Here is a 22268-nt window from a genome sequence, read left to right as displayed (position 1 = left end):
CTTTTTTAAAAGAATATATACCAGATAAGAAAGACCACAAAGCTAGAAATTGGTGGTAATGAGAAAGTGGTAGAGTCAAAGGATTTCAGAGGACAGCTTGGGGAAAGTGAACTAAAATTATGTGAGGCGGCGGTAAAATAATGGGATGAACTTGAGACATCAGACATGTCTCCATCTCTGGTGATGACATCGTCCAATCTGAGATCATGAGACTGGAAAGCTGAAGTAGATTTGTTGACAATAGAGAACTAAGAAATCAGAGTTGGTGGGTTATGCAGGCGGCTGTAGCAGTCACCAGGCATTGCAGTCGAGAGGAGGACAATGATCCAGGAGTAAGGGATTCCTAAGTGAAAGCCAGGAAGGTGTAGGCAGATGTGAGTTCAGTAGAGGAGGAGAGGAGAGACAGGTGATGATAGACCTCAAATGTGGCAGCAGTTTTTGAAGGCAACAGAGGTCATTAGAAAACAAAATACAATAGGATGTAGCTAAGCTTTATCCTTGAGGTTCTCAAGAGTGACAAAGCCCCTGCACTTGAGAAGAGAGCCTGAAGATACAAAATAATTTGATCACATCAGTAGAGTGAAGACTTCCAGAGGGTTGTGAAAACAAATCATGGGGGCAGGGGAGGCAGCTACCCAGATTAAGTTATATACAGAGAAGCATGTGTGAGGGATCCTGTTGACGCAACAGTTAACTGGTAAGCACTTAGCTACTGGTTCAAACTCACAGCAGCTCTGCAAAAGAAAAAGTTGCATCTGTGTTAGGAGGCAACAAATTGGTTCAGACTCTTAGCAACTAACTGTATTTACAAACGATCTGTTCATTTTTCTGGTAGTCCATGGTATAGCCATTATTTGCCAACAATGTATTTCAAAGGCATCCATTCTGCTTCAGTCTTCCTTACACACATGGTCCAGCTCTTGCATGCCTGTGAAGCCACTGAAAATACCACGGCTTAGGTCAGGCGCACCTCAATCTTTCAAGTGACATCTTTGCTTTTAAAACGAACACTTCAAAAAGGACTTTTGCTGCACATTTGCCCAATGCAATACAGCATTTTCTTGACTGCTGCTTTCATGGATCCACGTAACACGAAGTCTTTGGCAGCGTCCTTCTTTTCTCCATCATAATGTTGCATATTGATAGTTTTGAAGGGTCTTTGTATTCTTTATGTTAAGGTGTGATTTGTACAAAAGCTATAATCTTTTACCATAGTAAATGCTTCCAGTTCTCCTTACTTTCAGCAAGCAAATTTGTTAAGCTTTTTTACTGTTAGTTTTCCTCCAATCCAGATGCCACTGCTTTCCCTATATAGTCCAGTTATTTGCTCAACATAAAGATTGGGGGAGATTGGTGAAAGGATACATTCCCGATGCACACCATTCCTGATTTTAAAACATTCAGTATTCTTGTCCTGTTCATATGACAGGCATATTTAAATGGTCTAGGATTTCAATTTTCTCATTACCTACAAATATGAACCACACAGTTGAATATCTTTTACATGGTCAGTAAAACATAGGTAAATATCTTTCTGGTATTCTCTGCTTTCAGTCGAACTCCATCAGACATCACCAATGAGCTATCCCTCATTTTACATCCTCATCTGAATCTAGCTGGAATTTCTGGCAGTTGTCAGTTGATGCACTACAGCAACCCTCCCCCCACCCTACCCCCCAGCTAAATTTACTTGTATGGGATATTAATACAACTGTTTGCATGCTTTTGAGTCACCTGTCTTTGGAATGAGTACAAATGTATATCTTGTCCAGTCATTTTGCCAGGTAGCTGACTTCCAATTTTTTTTGCTTAGGCTACTGAGTGCTTTCAGCAGTAAAGCCATTGTTAAAACCTCTCAACTGGTATTTCTTGCATCGTGTGCCAGCATTAGGCATTATATGGAGTGTTTCATACGTATTATTTCTTTAAAAAAAATGTTTTTCATACATATTATTTAATAATTTTCTCCACTCCCCTATAAGAAAGATTGTTATCCTCAGTATACAATCAAGTCTTTTTGCCATTGTGCCTCCAAATTTATGTTATTTATCCTCACAAGTTTTATATTTGCTGTTTATATATCATATTTAGTTCTTTTTTTCTATGTTATATCTTTTAACTTTTCATTTTGCATATAATCTATATATATTTGGGAGGGAAGGAGTGTGAGATTTGTTATGAAGCATGAAAATCCAATTTATATGTATATTTTACCCCAATTAATACTGAGGTGTATGAACTACCCTCCCAACCCCAGAACTAAAAGACAATACCACTACAATTGAAGATATCATGGTGGTCTTTATTATACTGAGCATGCTTTAGAAATTAATTTACTAAGATAAACAAGCAGCCAGCTAGCTGAAAAGCAACAAAGCCCCAGCCCACATGGAAGAAGCACACTAGCCTGTGTGATCATGAGGTGTCGACAGGATCAGGTATAAGACATCAAAGACCCAGAACAGAAGAATCATATCGTTGTGAATGAGGGGGGAATACGGAATGGGGATGTAAAGCCCATCTGTAGGCAACTGGCCATTCCCTTACAGAGGGTCGGCAAGAGGAGATGAGTCAGTGAGGGTGCAATATAGCACTGATAAAACATACAACTTTCCTCTAGTTCTTTAATGCTTCCACCCCCCACTATCATCACAATTCTACCTTACAAATCCAGCTAGACCAGAGCATGCACACGGGTACAGATAAGAGCTGGAAATACAAGAAAGAGAAATTCCTCAGGACCAATATTAAGAGTAGCCATACCAGGAGGGGAAGAGGAAGGTGGGGGGGGGAGAAAAGGGGAACTGATCACAATGATCGACATATAACCCCCTCCCAGGGGGACTAACAACAGAAAAGTGGGTGACGGGAGACAGTGATTGGTATAAGACATGAAAAAAATAGTATTGGGAGTTCATGAAGGAGGGAGGGGGAGGAGAAATGAGCTGATACCAAGGACTCAAGTAGAAAGAAAATGCTTTGAAAATGATGGCAACAAATGTGCCTGACACAATGGATGGTGATAAGAGTAGTGTACGAGCCCCCAATAAAATGATTTAAAAAGAGAAAAAAATTACTATTTGCTGTCCTATTCTGTGAGGAGCCCTGGTGGCAGAGCGGTGGCACACTGGGCTGCTAACCACAAGGACAGCATTTTGCAGTCACCAGCCACTCCATGGAGAAAGATGGAAGTTTTTTACTCCCATAGAGTTACAGTTAGAAACTCACAAGGGCAGTTCTACTGAGTCCTATTGGGTCACTATGAACCTGAATCAACTCTATGGCAGTGAATTTAACTTTCTGGTTTCCATTCTGTACACTGACTTCATGCTTTTGTCCATTAAAATTTTAGGTTAAATGTATTTTACTTCTCTCTTCAATTACTGGTTTTAATGTACTTAAAATTACAAATTATTATTTTATGGTTGGCACTTTTTAATGTCCTACAGTCTCATACTTTCTTTAAAATTATGTTTTTAATTTATTGTAAGGAGCCCTGGTGCCATAGCAGATGTAAGTTCAGTTAGAACTCACCAGTCGCTCTGTGGGAGAACAATGAGGCTTTCTGTTCCCATAAGGTTTAGTCTCAGAAACCCACCGGGGAAGTTCTACTCGGTCCTATAGGGTATCAGTACGAGTTGGAACTGATGTTGGCAGTGAGTTGTATCTATTGTAGAATTATTTTAATTGTGGTCTGAGGTATGGCTATCGAATTTCAGTGGTTTTCCCATATTGGTAGATGTGCTTGCTCCATGTATTTGCCTTTCCTCTGTCATATATTAAGTGTTCAATATATTAACTCTTAGGCATCTGAAAAATGCATAGGATAGAGAATGAATTCATGAACATCTACCATTTCCCTCACTTCTAATTATTTTAGTAGGTTTATTATTATAGTAGCTTTACTGTAAGTCAGTGGTTCCTCCTTCATTTCGAGAATGAGTTTTCCTGGATAGTCAACTCTAGACAGTTATTTTCTCTGTGTTTTAAACATATGGATCTCATCTCTTGGGCAGCTCTGGCAGCTCCTGAGGATCCTTGGGCCTTTTACCTGGTCTTTGTTTGAAGGTGGGTTGTTTTTGTCTCTGGCTTCTTTTAATATCTCCCTAAGGACTGGTGACCTGTGCCTTGTGTTTTACTGCAATGTATCTCTATCTAGGGTTCTTTGTATTTATCCTGGGTGGTAAAGCTGTGTTTCTGGTTTTTCATCTTCTGGACCTTTCTTTCCAACTGATCATCTTTCCTATTCTCTCCATATGGTGTTCAAATCAAATTTATAGAAGCCCTATTTAGTCTCTTCTCCCCGTCCTTCATATTTTATGTCTCCAAGTCCATGTACCATTCTGAGTATTTTGTTTAGCTCTAAATTGTTTCTTTTCTATTTTAGCTTTTATAGTTTTAATAGACTTACCATTTGTTTTTTTATTCTGTAGAGTGACAAAATAGCATTCAACTTTTCCATTTAAATTATCTGTATAACTGAAAAGGTTTTTTTATTTGTCTTATTATTTTTCAATTCTAACTTTTTCCCCCCTAACATTTCTTATGTAATTATATAGTTGGTGTCGTAAAACACTAATATCTGAAGAACTTTTGAGTGGTCAATCTACTTGTTTTTTCTACTACTAAATCTGGTGCATAGTGTTTTCTTTCTAGCATGGCAGTCTTTATTTTCTGACTTCATGTCTCTTGGATACGCCATCATTACTATACAGGCTTAAACCTAATGACTGAATAGTAAGCTCAGTTCTCACCCTTTCATCATGCGCCGCTCTCCTCACCTGAGCAGTCCTCCCAAGGTAATGCAAATGCTGCTTGCTCTATTCACTTGTTTCAGTTTCAGCTCACTATTCGTTATTTGTTCTCTTGGCCGTGGTTATTCCCCTCCCTTTATGGTAGCTAGCCAAGCATTAACACGCCATATTTGCTGTACTTTACCTAGGATCTAGTTGTATTATAACAAAATAACCTCCCAGAGTATCTTTTTCGTCTGTCCTATTAGGTACTCAAAACACTAATAATAGTTGTAAATTTCATCGTATGACGGATACATAAAAGAGTTGATTTCGACCTATAATGATCCTGCACAAGGTTGAACTGCCCGTTTCTAAAATTGTAACTCTTCATGGTAGTAGTAAATCTCATCTTTCTCCTGAGGAGCGGCTGGTTGTTTTGTACTGCTGACCTTGCAGTTCACAGCCCAACACGTAATCACTATGCCACCAGTCTTTCTATATCCTCAATATTTTCAACCTTACAGAAATGTTTATATTCTTCGTATTTCTTGGCTGCTTTAAAATGTAAACCTCACTGTTTACATGATCTGAGAAAGTTAACTAATGAGCACGTTCACAGTGTTTAAAAGTAATGATGCTATATAGAACCTTAATTTGGCCGTGGTTTCCTGGGTGATTGAATTGAATTTCATATGGAAAGCATACGGGAGGAACAAAACATGAAACAGAGCTAGATAAAGGGTGAGGGTATTGTCAGCCAAGTTGAAAAGTAAGTGTCTTCCTAAAAGCAGTGAATGCGCACAGAGGGTAGACAATGCACTGAGTATATGTAAGTAAAGCAGCTTTTATTTACAATCCTTTTAGATTGTTCTCACTTACACTACAGATCCATTATTTTCCGAAGACTCAGTTTTGACTCCGGAGCCCTGGTGGTGTAGTGGTTACGTGTTAGGCTGTGATCCACATGGTCGGCAGTTCAAAACCACCAGCAGCTCTGCGGGAGAAAGATTGGGCTTTCTACTCCCATAAACAGTTAAAGTTTCAGAAACCCACAGGGGTCGCTATGTGTCGGTATTGGCTTGATGGCAGTGTGTTGTTTTGACTCATGGAGGTTGTTTTGTTATCAAAATTGATGAGCATCTTTTTCTTAGGGTAAGACATTTTAAAAAAAATCATTTCATTGGGAGCACGTCCAACTCTTATCACAATCCATCTATCCATCGTGTCAAGCACATTTGTACATTTGTTGCCATCATCATTTTCAAAACATTTGCTTTCTACTTGAGCCCTTGATATCAGCTTCTCATTTTTTTGCCCTCCTTCATGAACCGTTGATAATTTAAAAATTAGTATTTTTTCATGTCTTACACTGACCACTGTCTCCCTTCACCCACTTTCCTTTTTAAAGCCATCAATGACTTGGCTTGAAATAATTTCAGGTACTAACATACTGCTATAGAAACAAACCCACTGCCTTTGGTTCTCTTAGTGATCCTCTATAGGAGTAGACAGCCTTGTCTTTCTCCCACTAAGCAGCTGGTGGATTTGAACCACCACACTTGCAGTTAGCAGCCCAGTACCTATCCCTTAGCACCAACCATCAGGACGCGTTAAAAAAATAAAAATGTGTTTGCATGTAGATTATCAAAATGCTGTATGATTTTGCAGAAAGAGACATGAAAATACCCTTCACTAAGGAACAACATGCTTTTGCATTGTAGTCACTCATTCATTGACATTCGCTGAGTGTTTGTCTGCCTGATGTGCAAAACACACTTGGACAATCTCACATGCTTAATAAGGGAGACAAAAAAATCAAATGACCACAGAAGTCTCATTAAATACTGTCGTCAGTGCTGTGAAAGAAAATGTCGGGAGCTTTAGCAGCATGGTGACAAGAAACATGCTCTATTCTGGAAACGAGAGGAGTCTTTCTGGAGGTGACATGTGAACTTATAGCCGAAGGATGAGCAAAAGTCGACTCACTGCAGGGGCAAGGAGCAGCCGATGGGACTGGAGAGAGAGAGAGCATGGGGAATAAGAGGGACAAGGCAAAGAATGAGGAAGAGCGAAGGGAAAACTTGGTAGAGTGTAAACAAATGAGGAACGTATCAGATGAACCTTTATTTGTATGCGCACATCTGGCTGCAGTTCGGAAAATAGCTTGAAGAGACAGGTGCAAGTGGAGGTAAGAGTGCCACAAGGAGACCAGTTAAGAGGCTCTAATAACTAGCATGGAGTTGGATGAGTGCTAGAAGATGAAGAAAAGATACTGGAGGAAATGCCAGCGGGCTTTGAGTCTGGGAAAATTCCATTATCTTCTCATTCCTTTGTTCTTTTCTTTTCCCCATGCATGTTTTGAAGCTCCTGAATGTCAGAGCTAAGTCATGAGGACATTGTAGTGGGGTGAAGCAGAGGGAGGTGTCAGGGCTGACTCCTCAGGTTCTGGCTTGCTGGGCTATTTTCTGTAATAAGGAGTACTCTGAATGGGGAACAGAGTAAGGGCGAGGGGGAAGGGGAAAGCTGCCAGCAAGGATCACCGTGAGCTGGCTTTAGGAGGAGATTGGTGTGACTACTAAGACCATCTCCTACATTTAGAAATCTGGAGGAGAAGGCGCCTTGCTCAGGCTCATCACAGCCATCAGCTAGCTCAGACCACTGTGACGGTTCACAGGCGTGTTCTTAGTGTAATAAAGACGCGGCATTCACATCTTCAACTGATTATTGCTTAACACTTGTCTTTATTTTTAGACGTATTATTTACTTCTCCTTACCTTTTTTAATTATAGGTGGTTTGTTGGAAGTGTTCTGATTACAAAGCTCAACTTGAATATGACGGTGGCAAATTGAGCAAAGTTTGTAAAGACTGCTATCAAATAATAAGTGGATTCACAGAGAGTGAAGAAAAGAAAAGGAAGGGCATTTTAGAGGTAAGAAATAAACATGAAATATGGGATCTCTTTACCCGTCTCCCCGAAGAATATAAGATACCTGTAACAATTTGGATAATATATATAATTCATACTTTTGATCTAGACTACTTCTTAGACTCCTACTTGATTATATAGAAAAAAAAGAGGCTATATTAAAACAACATGCAAAAATGCCAATTTGATGAACATAGCTATAGCGAAATATTAGAGCATTGCTTGGCATCTTTTCTGTGTCCAAACTATTATACTGTCTACATACAAGAGAGCATTTCCTCCAAAATTTATCACAATTTTGAAAACTACTGGGGGGGAAAATCTGATATAAATGAAAAAAAAAATTTAATATGAAAAACTTCCAGTATCAAATATCCAGTGACGACAAGCTGATAAGCTGCAGTGAAATATCCTAGTAGAAATTTCTCCTAAGTGAATGTGACTCGGATTCAATTCAGACCACCCCCAACTAGGGACTATAACGCAGCCTATGTCTGAAGTGAATTTCCTACTCTAAGATATTAAGAATATAAGGAATAAATGATACAATAAGGCCTTTGTGGCTGTCAGTTCAAAGACAGCCTGGAAAGTCTTTGAAGATTGTGCTCAAAAATTCTTTATAGCTAATGTTGGTTTCAGTTGGTTTATTAATAATTTCTAAAGAATTACTAAGTATGTATTGACCACCTACATTGTTTAAGCTTGAAAAGTCATTCTATTAAGAAGGAAAAAAAGACTCACTTCAAGTGGATCTTGAATTTTATAAAATATAGACCCACAAGCCAGAAGCATAACCCTGAATTAGTTCTTATGGGGAATAGGTGTTACTTGTCTGGCAGACTGAACTAGGTGTTTTAAGGGGAGGGGGAGGATAGAATGACATGCTACAGCGGCTCCGGAAACAGCAGTTGTGAATAAGAAAGGCACAATAGATTGAGCCAGGTAACTGGTTTTAAGGGTGAATTTCAAACTGTATCTGTAAAATGACAATGTCAGGCCAATTGTCTAGGGCAAAACAGATTATACTGGGGGTGGTGGTCATCAAATGTTTCTTAGATTAACTCATTTATCTAAATGACTTATGGTATGGTGTTCTAAGTAGAAGTGGAATGTGTATGACTCACGTCAGTGCCTAGTTGAGGCTTCACTCTGTGCAAATCAGTATGTTAAGGGCTCTAGACCCCATAAATCAGCACATATTTTCTATAAAGAACCAAAGAGAAAAACATTTACACGTTTGCAGACCATGAGGGAAACAAAATTAAAAGCAAATTTCTACAAAATGTAAAATATAATTTATTAAGATTTTTACTCATATGGATCTGCTCATGAGAATTCTCTTTAGAGGGCTAACATGTTCACTTAATTGGAGTTCAAGAGTTCGTGTTTCTTAGCATTTGTAATCACTTTGCTGATAATCTATAAAAACCATTCTTAGCTCATGATTTACAAAAAAGTATGTAGTTGACCTATGGACCATAATATACCATCCAATGCTGCTTCCATCTGTGGGTCAGTGTGATTTCTAATCCAATATGTTATTAAAATTCCAAGCCCTACACTTGGGTGTCATGGCAAAGTCAACTTTCTTTACATTTTTAATTGTTTAGTCTTATTTCTGTGGATATTCTCATTCCCTTGAACTGATTTACAAAAGAATTTGTTTGTAAGCCAGCATCATTCCATGGAAGGCCATGGATTTCAGAGAGGAAAGAGAAGCAGGCAATAAATTCTGTATAATTCCAAAACTCACTGCCTGTGAGTCAATTCTGTCCCATAGCGACCCTCAAGGGCAGGGTAGAACACTTTGCTTTTCCCCCAAATTGTATAATAAACACCATCACTTAATCAAATGGTTCTTTTTTTAGCTAATGATTTATGCATTAGGAGGCAAATTGAAAAACTAACTTTTGTCCAAAATTTATTGCAAGTTAAAAAAAGTGTTTTAATTATTTGAGGTCATAGTACTTCAGATAATTTTCTGATAATTATAAGGACTGCTGATTAATATTTGTCTTTTTGCTATTACAGTCTTACATAGTATGAGTCAATGTAGTATTGTAGTTAAAAGTTCAGGCTCTGGAATCAGATCGTCTGGGTTCAAATCCCAGCATGCCAGTTTCTAAATGAACTGGGGAAAGCTAACTAAACTCTGAGTCTTGGAGATAGCCTGATGCTAACTTCCGTGAAGGTGAAGTGGAATGATGTCTGTAGCAAGTTTAAAAAAGTGCCTATACACTAAGAAGTCAGTAAATATTCTCTCACTAACACTGAGTGTATTCTGACTCATAGCGACCCCATAAGACAGCATAGGACTTCCCCTGTGGGTTTCTGAGACTGTAACTCTGACAGGAGTACAAAGCTTCATTTTTCTCCCAATTATAGCTCTGTTTAATTTCAAGGTCTAGTGTATAGAGTTAAACATTTGCTCAACTATTTTCCCGTGGGGAGTGCTAGATCTTGATGTGTACTTAAATGATAATTGCAGGTGGTCCTTGGACAAATCATGGCGGTATTTTAAACTAATAAATTGTACTTTGCTTCCTCTTAAGTGGAATTATTACTTATTCTACCTCATTGTGTTTATTCTCTGTAACCCATACAATTTTTTCCTCCATTTTTATAGATTGAATCAGCAGAAGTATCTGGAAATAGCGTGGTATGCAGCTTTCTACAGTACATGGAAAAGTCAAAACCTTGGCAGAAAGCCTGGTGTGTGATCCCCAAGCAAGACCCACTTGCACTGTACATGTATGGTGCCCCACAGGTGTGTCCATTACACTTGTCTTCAAACACCGGGGTCATTGGTAAGGGAGGAAGGCCTCAAAGTCCTTTATCAAGAAGAGAGCCTGTTTCACTACATTTGGAAAATAAGTTTAATTTTAGTTACTAAAATGTATTGATTCCTTTTAGAGCCAATATTTTGTTCACCATGTGGATCACTTAAGATAGAACATGGAAAAACACTGTTTTTTGCTGTTACATACTAGGCTACTAACTGCAAGGTCAGCAGATTGAACCTACCAGTGCCGTGAGTCTAGGAGAAAGAGGAGACTTTCTTCTGTAAAGACCCCCAAGGGGCAGTCCTACTCTGTTGCCGAGGGTAGCTATGGGTTTGGGGCCTTTTTGCTGCCTGGATGGATACCTGACAAAGGAAGAATCTGACATGGAGAATTTTAAACCACCTTTGCATAGATCTAAGAATATGGAAACCACAGAGGCTCCAGTTTTACTTCTAACAAGATTAACACCACGTGTTACATATTGTATTGCACTTCAATTTACTAGCGCTGAAGGATTTATTTGATGCAGAGACGGCATCATGCTTTCATAAGAAATATGCTGAACAAGCTAGATTAAGGGATTAATGAAAAACTCACTGCTAGCATCACAAAATCTGAGGCTGTTCCCAGCACCTAACAACACATATCTGATATGTCTGTATTATATAACTTATACCTTATCAAAGAAGAAATTCAAATGGCCAATAAGCATATGAACAGGTGCTCAATGTCATGTTATTATGGAAATACAAATCAAAACCACAACTATATATCCCTTCATGTCCATTAAGAAGCCTTCTTTTTCTCAAAGATAATACTGTGTGTTTCACCTCTTTCTCTTTTTAACTTTCCCATTTTTAGTAATTTTTGTCCACATGCATAAATGGCATATAAAAAGTGCTCTCAATACATATTTGCTAAATGCATGGCCAATTTGAATGGTTATTTGTCAAATTTTTTTTTGTTAAACAAAAAAAGGGGGGCTATATAAATATAAAACAGACATTGGTGATGATATGAAAAAAATTGGACCATTCCTATAATGCTGGTAGGAATACAAAATTGTACAGCTATGTTTGAAAACACTGATGATTCTTTAAATACAGACTGCCATATGGCCCAGCAAATCCCCTTCTAAGCACCTACTACAAAGATTTGAAAGCAAGAACACAAATACATGCCCTCCAGTATTCACTGTGGCTCTACTCACAATAGCCAACAGGTAACAGCGACCTTAAAAATATCCAGCTGTTCCCAAGGGCTCAGGTAGACAACGTTTTGGAAATGATGGCAACATATGTACAAATATGCTTGATACAATTGATGTATGGAATGTTATAAGAGCTGTAAGAGTCCCGAATAAAATGATTTTAAAAACATTAAGCTGAGAAAAATTGGTCATGAAAGGACAAATATAATCCCTTCATATGAAGCATCAAGAACAGCTTGGAGATAGAGAAAAGCTTATCAGTGGTTTACTGGGGTCAGGCAGGTGTGAGGGAAGAGAGGAGGATTCATTCAATGCTGAAGGAACCCTGAACTTGTGTTAGATAAGAATGATGGTGCTGAGCACCATGGTGAACACAAGTTTTTGTTCACTTAACTATACAAATGGATAGTGATAAAATGGCATGTGTTTTGTAGAAAAGTGAAATTGAAAGATAGACTTTTTTCACCAACTTTTTTAAGGCTTCTCAATAACTAATAGTAAACCATGCATTCTCTCTGGTAATATAAAATATTTAAATGTACCTGCTGCATTTTCATTTATATCTTCATTAAGTGCTTGTAAAATTATTTTAATACACATAAACTATCTCATTATTTGACAAAAATCTAACTTTTGTGCCTTCATTAATGACATGACTGACAGTCATAAATGCCAAGGTGTGACATGAAAGATTTGCTCTGATGGTTTTCATTGTGTGTCAGATTGATTCTCAGTTGTGATGAGATAGTCCTCACCAATTTTCAAATAATGACCTGACTTTGGGACCTAACCATGTTGATAAATGAGAAGTCAGTGTGACTTGTTCGCCTCAGCATTCCCTTGGCAAAGACTTTTGTACTGCAGCCCAGAAGCCAGGATAAAGGAAAAGTGTCTGCATTTGCAGCCTCCCTATGGAAACATACCACAGTAGACAAGTATATTGTTGATATTGTATTCAGGGATTTTAAAAAGTTGATAGAAAAATAGAATTCACCGATACAGATTTTTCCTCCCAATTCATAATTACATTCTTTTTCCTATAACCTTTTCTCTGTCTGTAAATATAGATGGGGTGAATCATCAAATAAAACCCCTTTGGTAATGAAATTATTCACATTTGCTGGGCTTATACAATAAGGAACTCATTTTATTCCCCATTTTACAAGACAGAGAACTGAATGGGCTTCCTCCTTGAGAGGGTAGCTGCAATAAGTCTTAGCTGGGTGTCAGCCAGCTCATAATTGTGAATTCATACATACAGTATTTCCTGAGGCCTCATATACAGTCAGTGTGTTCACCGAACACTCACAATATCCAGTCTGTGCGAGGCACTAGTAGAAAAAGAGGTAGCAAGCTAATATATACTCCCTATTCACTTACATACATTTTTCCCCTAGGATGTTAGAGCCCAGGCCACCATTCCTCTTCTGGGCTATATTGTGGACGACATGCCAAGAAGTGCAGACCTGCCACACAGCTTCAAACTGACCCAGTCTAAGTCTGCACACAGCTTTGCTGCAGATAGCGAAGAACTGAAACAGAAGTGGCTAAAAATCATTCTCTTAGCTGTCACAGGTGAGACAACAGATGATCCAAATGAGCACTCAGCGACCTTGGACGATCATGCTGAACCTAAGAAAAAATCAGAATGCTGAACACCAGGCCAGCCACAGAGTGGGGGCGGTCTCAAGATTTATAGCCTAAGACATTCCCAATCTCCTTATTCATCTCTTAGCACTTTATGTTGAAAAATGCAAGCTCATGAATGCATTGTTCGGGGACTATTTTCCTATATTTATGTACTCTTAGTGAAATTCATGTGCAGAGCCATTCCACTGATAATTTTTAAATAATGTGAAAAATGGAGCATTTTTTATGAGCTATTCCTTGAAATATACGTATGCTTGTCTTGAAGAAAATGGTATCAATTGATTATATTACTATCAGGTTAGAATGGGCCACTTTCATTTAAGGAAAAAAAAGATTATTTAATGTCTTTTTGACACGTAGGACCTGTGACAGTTTGAGAGATATACCTCCATGTTGCCAAAATAGATCCATGGTAAAAAAATACAAGGACAGTTTAGATGATGGCATTAGCGTATTATAGTTATAATGCTAAATAAGTAACGTATGTTCTTTTAAAGCAAAACAATAAATGAATAAATTGCTGATGTTCAGGCTTTTGTCTTATTAAGATAATGTTTTTTTGGTAGGCCTCATAAGAATAAAATACCTTAAGTATATAGCCATTCTGTGTTCATAGTATTAAAGATGAACAGATATATACACAATACATGCTTTTCTCCTCAGATTTAGGTTCATAATTGTCTCTAATTTATTTTTTATTGTAAAGCATGTTTTGTCTTAGAATTGAACAGTATTCTAAACTTAAATGTTACGTGTGATTTATGTTTGATTGACATCTAAGGGTATTGATATTTTTATAGTAAGAAAATACAGTAATTTATGTGGCATGGATATATTAGCAAATTCCAACAGTACTTTTAAAATTTGGGGTTTGTCTTTTTTTCTCTGTGCCTATTTAAAAGCAGTGCCTCTTTTTGAAGGTGCTAATAATGCTTATTTAAATATGAGAGTTCCAGTTAATGCTTTAGTCTTGATTATTCTGAGATAATGTGCATTTTTTAGTCACTGGCACTGTCGGTCATGTAGGTTTTTTAACATCTACATTCCCATAGTTGTTGCATCAGTTAATATCAGCATGTACAGAAATGTTCACCAAAATCTATCTGTTTAGGACATGAGGTTACACAGAATTGGGATATATGGATTTACATTAAATGTTTTTTCTTTCCCAGACAACTTACACATGGTTAAATAAGGACTATCTATAATGAATTTTTTTTTTCACCTAAAAGGAGAAGGTGAACCAGCGGTAACTATCATGATGAGGGTCCCTTCCTCCATAAAAGGAACACCAGCTATGAACATTAACATGAAACCAAATACTCAGAGCCAAAAAGAGAGATCAGGGTAGCTCCTTGAGTCCTATTAAATTAAATCAGGGATAGATGAACCTTGCTTCTGTGTTCTAACTACCCACTGTGCACTGACGTGTGTCTGGATGGTGGTGATTGAGAAGGTAAACTATTGCTCTAGAATCTAGAACCTACGAGTCACTTTGGTTTTCTGAATCATCAGGAAGGAGAAGCAATAATAATAATAATAAAAACCAGGAGTGATTATCAGGGGAAGATGTCTTTGGAAATTTGAGTAGGGCCAATAAAAAGCTTTATGGGCCAGACTGATTTTGGAAACTATTTTCAATAGCAAAAATATAATGTTCTCCTGGAACAGAAGTAACCTGGACACACTCAATTTTTGGCTCAGGAAACATCAATTTTGACTGCTTATTGAATAATCATGTATTCATCATACTCGTAATAGAAATAGCAAGGTGAAACAAATTTTGGTTTTCCGATCTCTAGCCTTTACTTTTCCACCCCCACCACCTTAAGCCAAGCACAAAGAGAAGCAGGGAAGCCGCTTACCTTTCCCCACAAGCAACCACTCTGCCATTTGCCCTTTCAGAACCCCGACTAAACTAAGAGATCACAGCGTGTGAGTGATTGGTTACAAAAGTAACCTTTTGCTTTGTGACAAGCTGAACATAATCAACAGGTTACTTTCTTGCTAAAACTCCCTATTCCATGTGGGTATTAATTCCTCTAATTTGGTGCTTTCCAAGTCTTTTTCCTTTAAAGTGCCCTTCCTTCAAACTTGAAAAATACTTGATAAAATCTGCTATTCATTTAAAAACTTTCCAACTTTTTAAACAAAACTTTTACTGAAATTGAAAGCCTACCATTTGGTATATTAAGTATGAAATGTAGTGCAGACTTCCATCTCTAGCTTTTAGGTGGGCTCAATGATGAAAAATCCACCAGCCACTTTCATAATAAAGGTACCTATAATGCCATTGTGTATGCAAGCAATAAAACTCTTCAGGGTAAGCTTTTATACAGAAAATTTAATATGAAGGCCTCTAGCCCCAAAGGATATATAAAGAATAACTTCTTAGAAGTCATATTAGAAGACAAATTGTTATATGTAGGGATGAGAAAGTAGGGGGGAGGTGCAATCAATAACTATCAAATAATATTTTTATTTTTGCAAATGGTATGGATCATGAAACAGTTAAGCACAGCTGCACTACTATATTTCATTTTTCATGAAGTTTAATTCAACATACAAGTTGGCACACTTAGTTTCATTAAGTAGCCTCCCCTAATTTAATACTGAACTTCTGCAAAAGTTAACCCTCTCTCCATAAATAAACATTGGGCTTTTTTTAAGTGCAAACTTCATGGTGCTGCAGGGTTGTTATAAGATTTTAAGAAGGCATCGATGAATCTTTATCAAAAGTACTCCTGCAAACTCACAAGTCTATTTTACCTTTTTCTTGTCATTAATCATGGAAACAGGGTGGTTCCCCCCCCCCTTCAAATTTTAGACACCATTTCTGATTATATTCAAAGCCTTCCGTTTTTATTTTGAGCATATTGTCTGTGATACATCTTTCTGGACTGACTGTCCTGGGAAAAAGGCACCAACAGGAGCAGATTAGCTCCTTGGGAACCACCGAGGTCTGATGTTTGTTCAGTCAGGCATCCTTGCTCTAATGCAAAGCCTAAGACTAAGTAAAACGTGTGTATCATAGGATGCTCATCTTGTGTTAGCAGGTTGAAGATTAAGCACATGGTATTATAAGCTAAATTACTGGAAAGGTAAAAATGTCTTAATGTTTTCATTCTTAAATTTTGTATCCTTCAAGAATGTATTAATTATAAGAACTGTGGCTAACCAGTTCCTATGCTTAGCACTGTATTGAGATCTATAGTGGATCGTGGTATTTCTTCATTCTTATTCAATTTTAGTAGATTCAAACTGCTTTTTATTTTCATACTATCTACTGTAGATTCTTTAGATTTAGAAAATATGACTTATACCTAAGGACCATTAGGTCTACTTAAAAAAAACTTTTCTTGTGAATTTATACATGTATGTAAATATGTAAAAACAGCTCATTTTCAATTCTTTCCACAGAAATGAAATTTTTATACAGAATTTTCTTTTTAACTTAAATATTTTATCTTAAATTATTGACATGGAGTTTGACATAGAATTCATCCTTTACTCCGATCTAGCCCTTAGTCATATAGTTACGAGAAGGTAACTTTGCTTTATTTAAAGCTAGGGGAGGAAAGAATAAGATTAGAAAGTAAAACAAGCCAAGCGTGAACAGAGAGGTAAATGGAAGGAGATTGCTATTCTCCCAATCAGAACAATGTATGTTAGAGGAAGAGAAGGTGCAGAAGGGATAAAAAATGATCAGGTCTACGTTTGTGTAAGTAATTGCATGTTGATAGCATCCCTTGGCAACCATGCCTTCGACCTTGGCCTCCAAATGAAACCCTTTGTTATCTTGTCATTACTTCTCCCATTTTGGGCTTTAAAAAAAAGTGTGTGTGTGTTTTGTTCTCTTTGGCCATTTTCTTTTCTTTTTTACGGAGGCAAAAATCCCCTGTAAAGTCAATCCTGTACTGCGATTTTCTTGATGGAGAATTTGGAAGAAGGCAGTGTCTTCTCAGTCTCTGGAGAGGAAACAACATGCGAGTTCCTCACTTCCTGAGGGTCACTGAGGGTCACCTGATGGTTACCCTGATTAAAATTTGTTGTGGTAGATTTAGTGAAAAATTAAATCAAGAAATCTCATTATAGCTTATTTGATAAGTGAATACCAAATAAGATGAGTGATATATGTGGGTTTGGGAAAGACATAGTAGTTCGTGGAGATCCTAAGAATAACAGAATTGAATTATGTATTACAGTTTATGGATGTTGAAATGTATCATTGGGGGTGGGGGGTCTCCAGTCATTAGCAAAACAATCATGTCTGTATATAACTTTTTCACCAAATAAGCATTTCATTTTGTGAGAGACAATGGACTGACCCTTTTGAATTGTTGATTAATCAATTTGAAAAGTGATGGTATCTGAATTCTACAATTGACTCCAATGTGAAAGGTATATATGAAGTCATTTTTCTTTTCTAGTTGTATGAATGTAAAATACTTGCAGATAGTGTATATATTATGTAACATATGTACATTTGGTCATAAAGGCAGATAATTGGAACATTGTAAAATTAAGCACTTTAATTCTATTAAATAATAAAACATTTGTTATCTTGTAAATAAAAACATCCTTAAATCTAGCCTAAAGATTCTATGTTATTTCACCTAAGATTGTACATGTTCATTTGTCAATGATTTGGGTCATTCGTTGACTCAGAAATAAGTTACTCCAAGAAGGTATGGATGCTCCTTCTCCCCATACCCCAGGCTGAGTCTCCCTACTTTAAAAACAAAAACTGTATGAGTCTTTCAATAATAAAGTTTATGGTAGAAGCCAAGGTTCCTGAAGTCGTCCTTAAAGAAACCTCCAGAAACTGATTACCGTATATACTCGTGTATAAGCCAAGTTTTTCCAGCACATTTTTAATGCAGGTTTTGTGGTAAAATTAGGTGCCTCGGCTGATATTCAGATTGGCTTATACTCGAGTATATACGGTAAATAGTTGCTTTACCTACTTTATGGTATTTGTATACTTTCTATGGTTTTTTTTTAAATCAATAAAACTTTATTAGAACACACCATGCATAGGTATTTGGGTATCACCTCTAGGTGTATAGGAGTCCTTGTGGCTTAATGGTTATGTGTTGGGTCTACAGTCTTATCTATAGAAATGAGCACAAAAATTTCCTGTGATATGACTTTGGTTCCTGGAATCCTAATAACAAACTTTAAAAATACATATTTTATTGGAGACTCTTACAGCTCTTATAATGATACGTACAAAATTGTATCAAACATTTGTACATGTGTGGCCATCATTTTCAAAACATTTTCTTTCTGCTTGAGCCCTTGATATTAGATCCTCTTTTTCCCCTCCCCTCCCACCCTCAGGTCACCTGATAAAAAGTATTACTGTCTTTTTTATAATTATTACCTTCTTATCTTACATTGTCAACTGTCTCCCTTCGCCCACGTTTCTTTTGTTCATCCCCTGGGGGTGGCGGTTGGGGGTTAATACGTTGCTCATTGTAGATGGTTCCCTGTCTCTCCCCCTCTCAGTCCGCCTTCCTCCCTAGTAATAAACTTCTATGGCCATCCCAACAAGAAATAAAAGGGACTTTTTCTGTGACTCAAAAGCACTAAACCAATAGTATTTTATGGGACGTTTCACTAGGTTTCATAGTTGTTGCAAAACAAAAACTAAAGTAAAATTAATATGAAAAGGAAGCCCCAAATGACTCCAATAATTCTAAAGATAAATAAAGTAGAAGGAGTCAGCATTTCCTGATTTCAAATCATACCATCCAGCTCTAGTAATCACAACAGCCTGTTTCTTGTATAAGACATTTGAACCAGTGCAATTTAATTACAAGCTCAAATAAATCCATGCATATAAGGTCAATTGTTAGCCAACAAAGCTGCTCAATACGGCCAATGGGGGAAGGAAGTGTCTCTTTCATAAATGGTACTGGGGAAACTAGATCTCCATATGCAGCAAAACAAACAAGGGCCAAACTTGGTTGTATCACCACATACAAAACTAATTCAAAATGGATCAAGGACCTTTACTGTGAAAAACCATAAAATTCACAGACGAAATGGTCAGGACAAACCTGTGGACTGTAGGCTATTTATTGTGAAGGACTACCAAGCTCGAGCAGCTTAAGATAAAATAGCCAAATGGGACCTTAGGAAAATTAAACATTTCTAGGTATCAAAAGATTATCACAAAAGTGATGAGACTGCCTACAGAGTTAGGTGGAAATTTTGCAGAACTGTATATCCAAAACTCTACTAACGTGAAGTGGCAGAAGTATTTTGTAAAAAACAAACGACCCAATCAAACATTAGGCAAAGAACCTGAGACATTCCACCAAGAGGACACTGAAATGGACAAGATGAAAAGATGCTCAAAGTCATTAGCTACTAGTGAAATACAAGTCAAAATTACAATGAGATACCATTCACCCCCCATTAAAATGACAATGATTAAAAAAATAAAACACCAAACAAACCACTATGTATTGGTGAGGTGGAATAAAAACATTCATCCACTGACAGAAATAATAGCACTCCTCCACTGCTAGGATTGTAAATTGGTATAGCCACCTCAGAAAAGCTTGGCAGTTCCTAAGAAACTTGAACATAGAATTGCCATATGAGCCAGCAATTCCGCTTTCAGGTATATATCCAAAAGTATATAGCTGCAAAAGTGTTTTGTAAAAGTATTTAGTAGACTTTTGGATATACAGTTCTGCAAAATTTCCGCCTACTCTGTAGGCTGTCTCATCACTTTTGTGGTAATAGTGAAAGTAGCCACAAGCACAGACATGCAAGTATATACAGTGCTCAGTGAAGCGTTATTCACAATATGCCAAAGGTAGGAATAACCAACATGTCCACCAACTGATAAAAATGTACTACAGACAAACAATGTAGTATTGTTGAGCCACAAAGAGAAATGAAGTTCACAGGCCTGCCACAACATGGAAGAGCCCTGGTGGTGCTGTGGAATACATCTTAGGCAGCTAACTCTAAGGTCCGTGGTTCCAATCTTCCATGGGAGAAAGGTGAGGCTTCTGTTCCCATGAAGATTTACGGTCTCAGAAACCCTACTTAGGAATGCTGTGAGCCAGAATTGACAGCTGTGGGGTTGGTTTGGGTTTATAAAGAGAAATGAAGTCCTAACGCATGCCGCAACATTGAAGAAGTTAGATGACATTTTGCTGACTGAAATTAGTCACAAAAAGATAAATAGTGTCTATTGTCAGTTACAGGAAACAAGCAAATATATAGAAGCCAAAAGTAGTGTTTACACAGGACAGGAGAGAGGAATGGGGGAAAAAGGTTTGTTTGGTTTTGCCTAGAATGCATTGAATGTATGTTAATGCTGATCAATGAATAATTTGTAAAATAAAAGATTATATAATTTGAAGAAGGCAATGTCACTGAAGTATATTATTTCAAAATTCACAAAATGTTTCATTCTATCACTATTGTTCAGAAGAAAGGAAAAGCAGTCCCGACTCCCAGTAAGTCGGTGGACTAGGCAGAGATGCTCCAGAAAACACCTACAACAAAGACCCCCGGCTGAGGAGGAGGAGAGCCACCTGTAACCCTACAATGGACAAAAAGAGAACAAAGTGGGCTGAATGCAGACTGAGAGAAAACACTGAATACAAGTGGGAAGAGAGGAGACCGACAGAATAAATGAACGGTAGGCTAGCCTCACAGCGTGGCCACTTTGAACTTTTGCATGCATTTGATCCGGACATCAATACCCATGCCCTGCTAGCTCAGGACAGCACAAATGCCCAGACCAGTGAGTGGCTGGTGACCAGAAAGATGGGTTCCTCCCTCTGCGTCCCATACCTTCCTGGTGACCAGAAGCATTGCCAGCCCCCACCCTCACTCACTCAGCAGCTGTTGAGTGATTGGGAGCCCATGGATTGGGAGATGAGTACACAGCACCTCGCATCTGGAAGTGGGTGAACTCTGCCTCATCAGACCAACATAACAGAGTTGGACGCGTAACTGGATGGGCAGAAACTCCTTCCATAACTAACCTCGCTGCCCCCAATTTCCCTCTGGGTCCTGAAGAACTACAGCCAGGAACAAGCCCCCTTCAACCCAGGCACCCTTTGAGTCAACACAGTGTCTTCAAGATCAGACACACTGACCTTAGGCAGCATTCCTAGGCAGGCTGGAACTCCACTTAGGATGGAGAGTCCCACCTCTTTATCCTGACTGAGCTCCTCGACTGGTGGAGGGCAACAACCCCTTACCGAGTGACCTGCCCGTTTTCTGCTTTATGGAGCTGCTAACCCCGGACCATTTTCTCACTTCCTTGTACAGTTTGACCCCCACCCCGCCTTTGTCCCCCTCCTGCTTGCTTTAAAAATGTCTTCCCTTCCCTTCTATTTCTCCTTTCATTTCTTTTAGTTTTTTCTTTATTGTTCTCTTTTGTCATGCTCTTTTTTTCTTTCCCCTCTCCCTGGCTTGGGATTTGCTGCGCCCTACCCCTTCAGGCCGAGAGCTCACGGAGGCTGATTCACTGGTGGCTGCTCTTTGGCAGTCACAGGAATCTCTCCCTGCTTCAGAGATGGCTCGCTTAAACCCTGGTGACTGGGTAGGTACACTGACCAATATCCAAGTTAGGATTCTTTAGACTGCATTCGCCTGATGTGACCCAGTCATTTGGTGGGAACTATAGACAAATGACTAGAAGAGCCATATTTAAACAATTTCACTTCACTGCATAGCTCAAAATAAAAAGGAAACTCATAGACTTAATAAAACACTAAAAGAAAATTGCAAGACAAAATAAACTCAGCATATAAAATTATGTAGAAAAAAACAGCACCATCAGAAAAGGGAAAAAAAAAGAACGACAGCAACTTCATAGCTACACAAGAAAGGAGCCTGGTGGTGCAGTGGTTACATGTGGGGCTGCAACCTACTCTGCTGGCGAAGAATAGGGCTTTCTATGCCTGCAAACAGTTACAGTCGG

At 38.1% G+C, this 22268-nt stretch overlaps 1 protein-coding gene and 1 long non-coding RNA gene across 7 annotated transcripts in view; one reads left to right on the top strand and one right to left on the bottom strand.

Moving 5' to 3' along the window:
- Window positions 1-17897, top strand: part of FGD4 (FYVE, RhoGEF and PH domain containing 4) — a 265432-nt gene extending 247535 nt beyond the window's left edge. For all 5 annotated transcript variants that reach the window (XM_030887344.2, XM_045296371.1, XM_004700011.2 and 2 more), the window contains 3 exons: window positions 7526-7666; window positions 10290-10430; window positions 13054-17897. In XM_030887344.2, coding sequence (XP_030743204.1) covers window positions 7526-7666; window positions 10290-10430; window positions 13054-13311 — 540 coding nt within the window. In that variant the 3' untranslated portion in view covers window positions 13312-17897. The remainder of the gene's footprint in view (window positions 1-7525; window positions 7667-10289; window positions 10431-13053) is intronic.
- Window positions 1-22268, bottom strand: part of LOC123522414 — an 85100-nt gene that overhangs the window by 33279 nt on the left and 29553 nt on the right. The window lies entirely within an intron of this gene.

The sequence above is a fragment of the Echinops telfairi genome, unplaced genomic scaffold (assembly GCF_000313985.2).
Source record: "Echinops telfairi isolate 266 unplaced genomic scaffold, ASM31398v2 ScPeMD7_7406;HRSCAF=8444, whole genome shotgun sequence".
Taxonomy (NCBI): Eukaryota; Metazoa; Chordata; class Mammalia; order Afrosoricida; family Tenrecidae; genus Echinops; species Echinops telfairi.
Note: the sequence above shows the minus strand (reverse complement) of the source record. Positions and strands in the feature narration are given on the sequence as shown.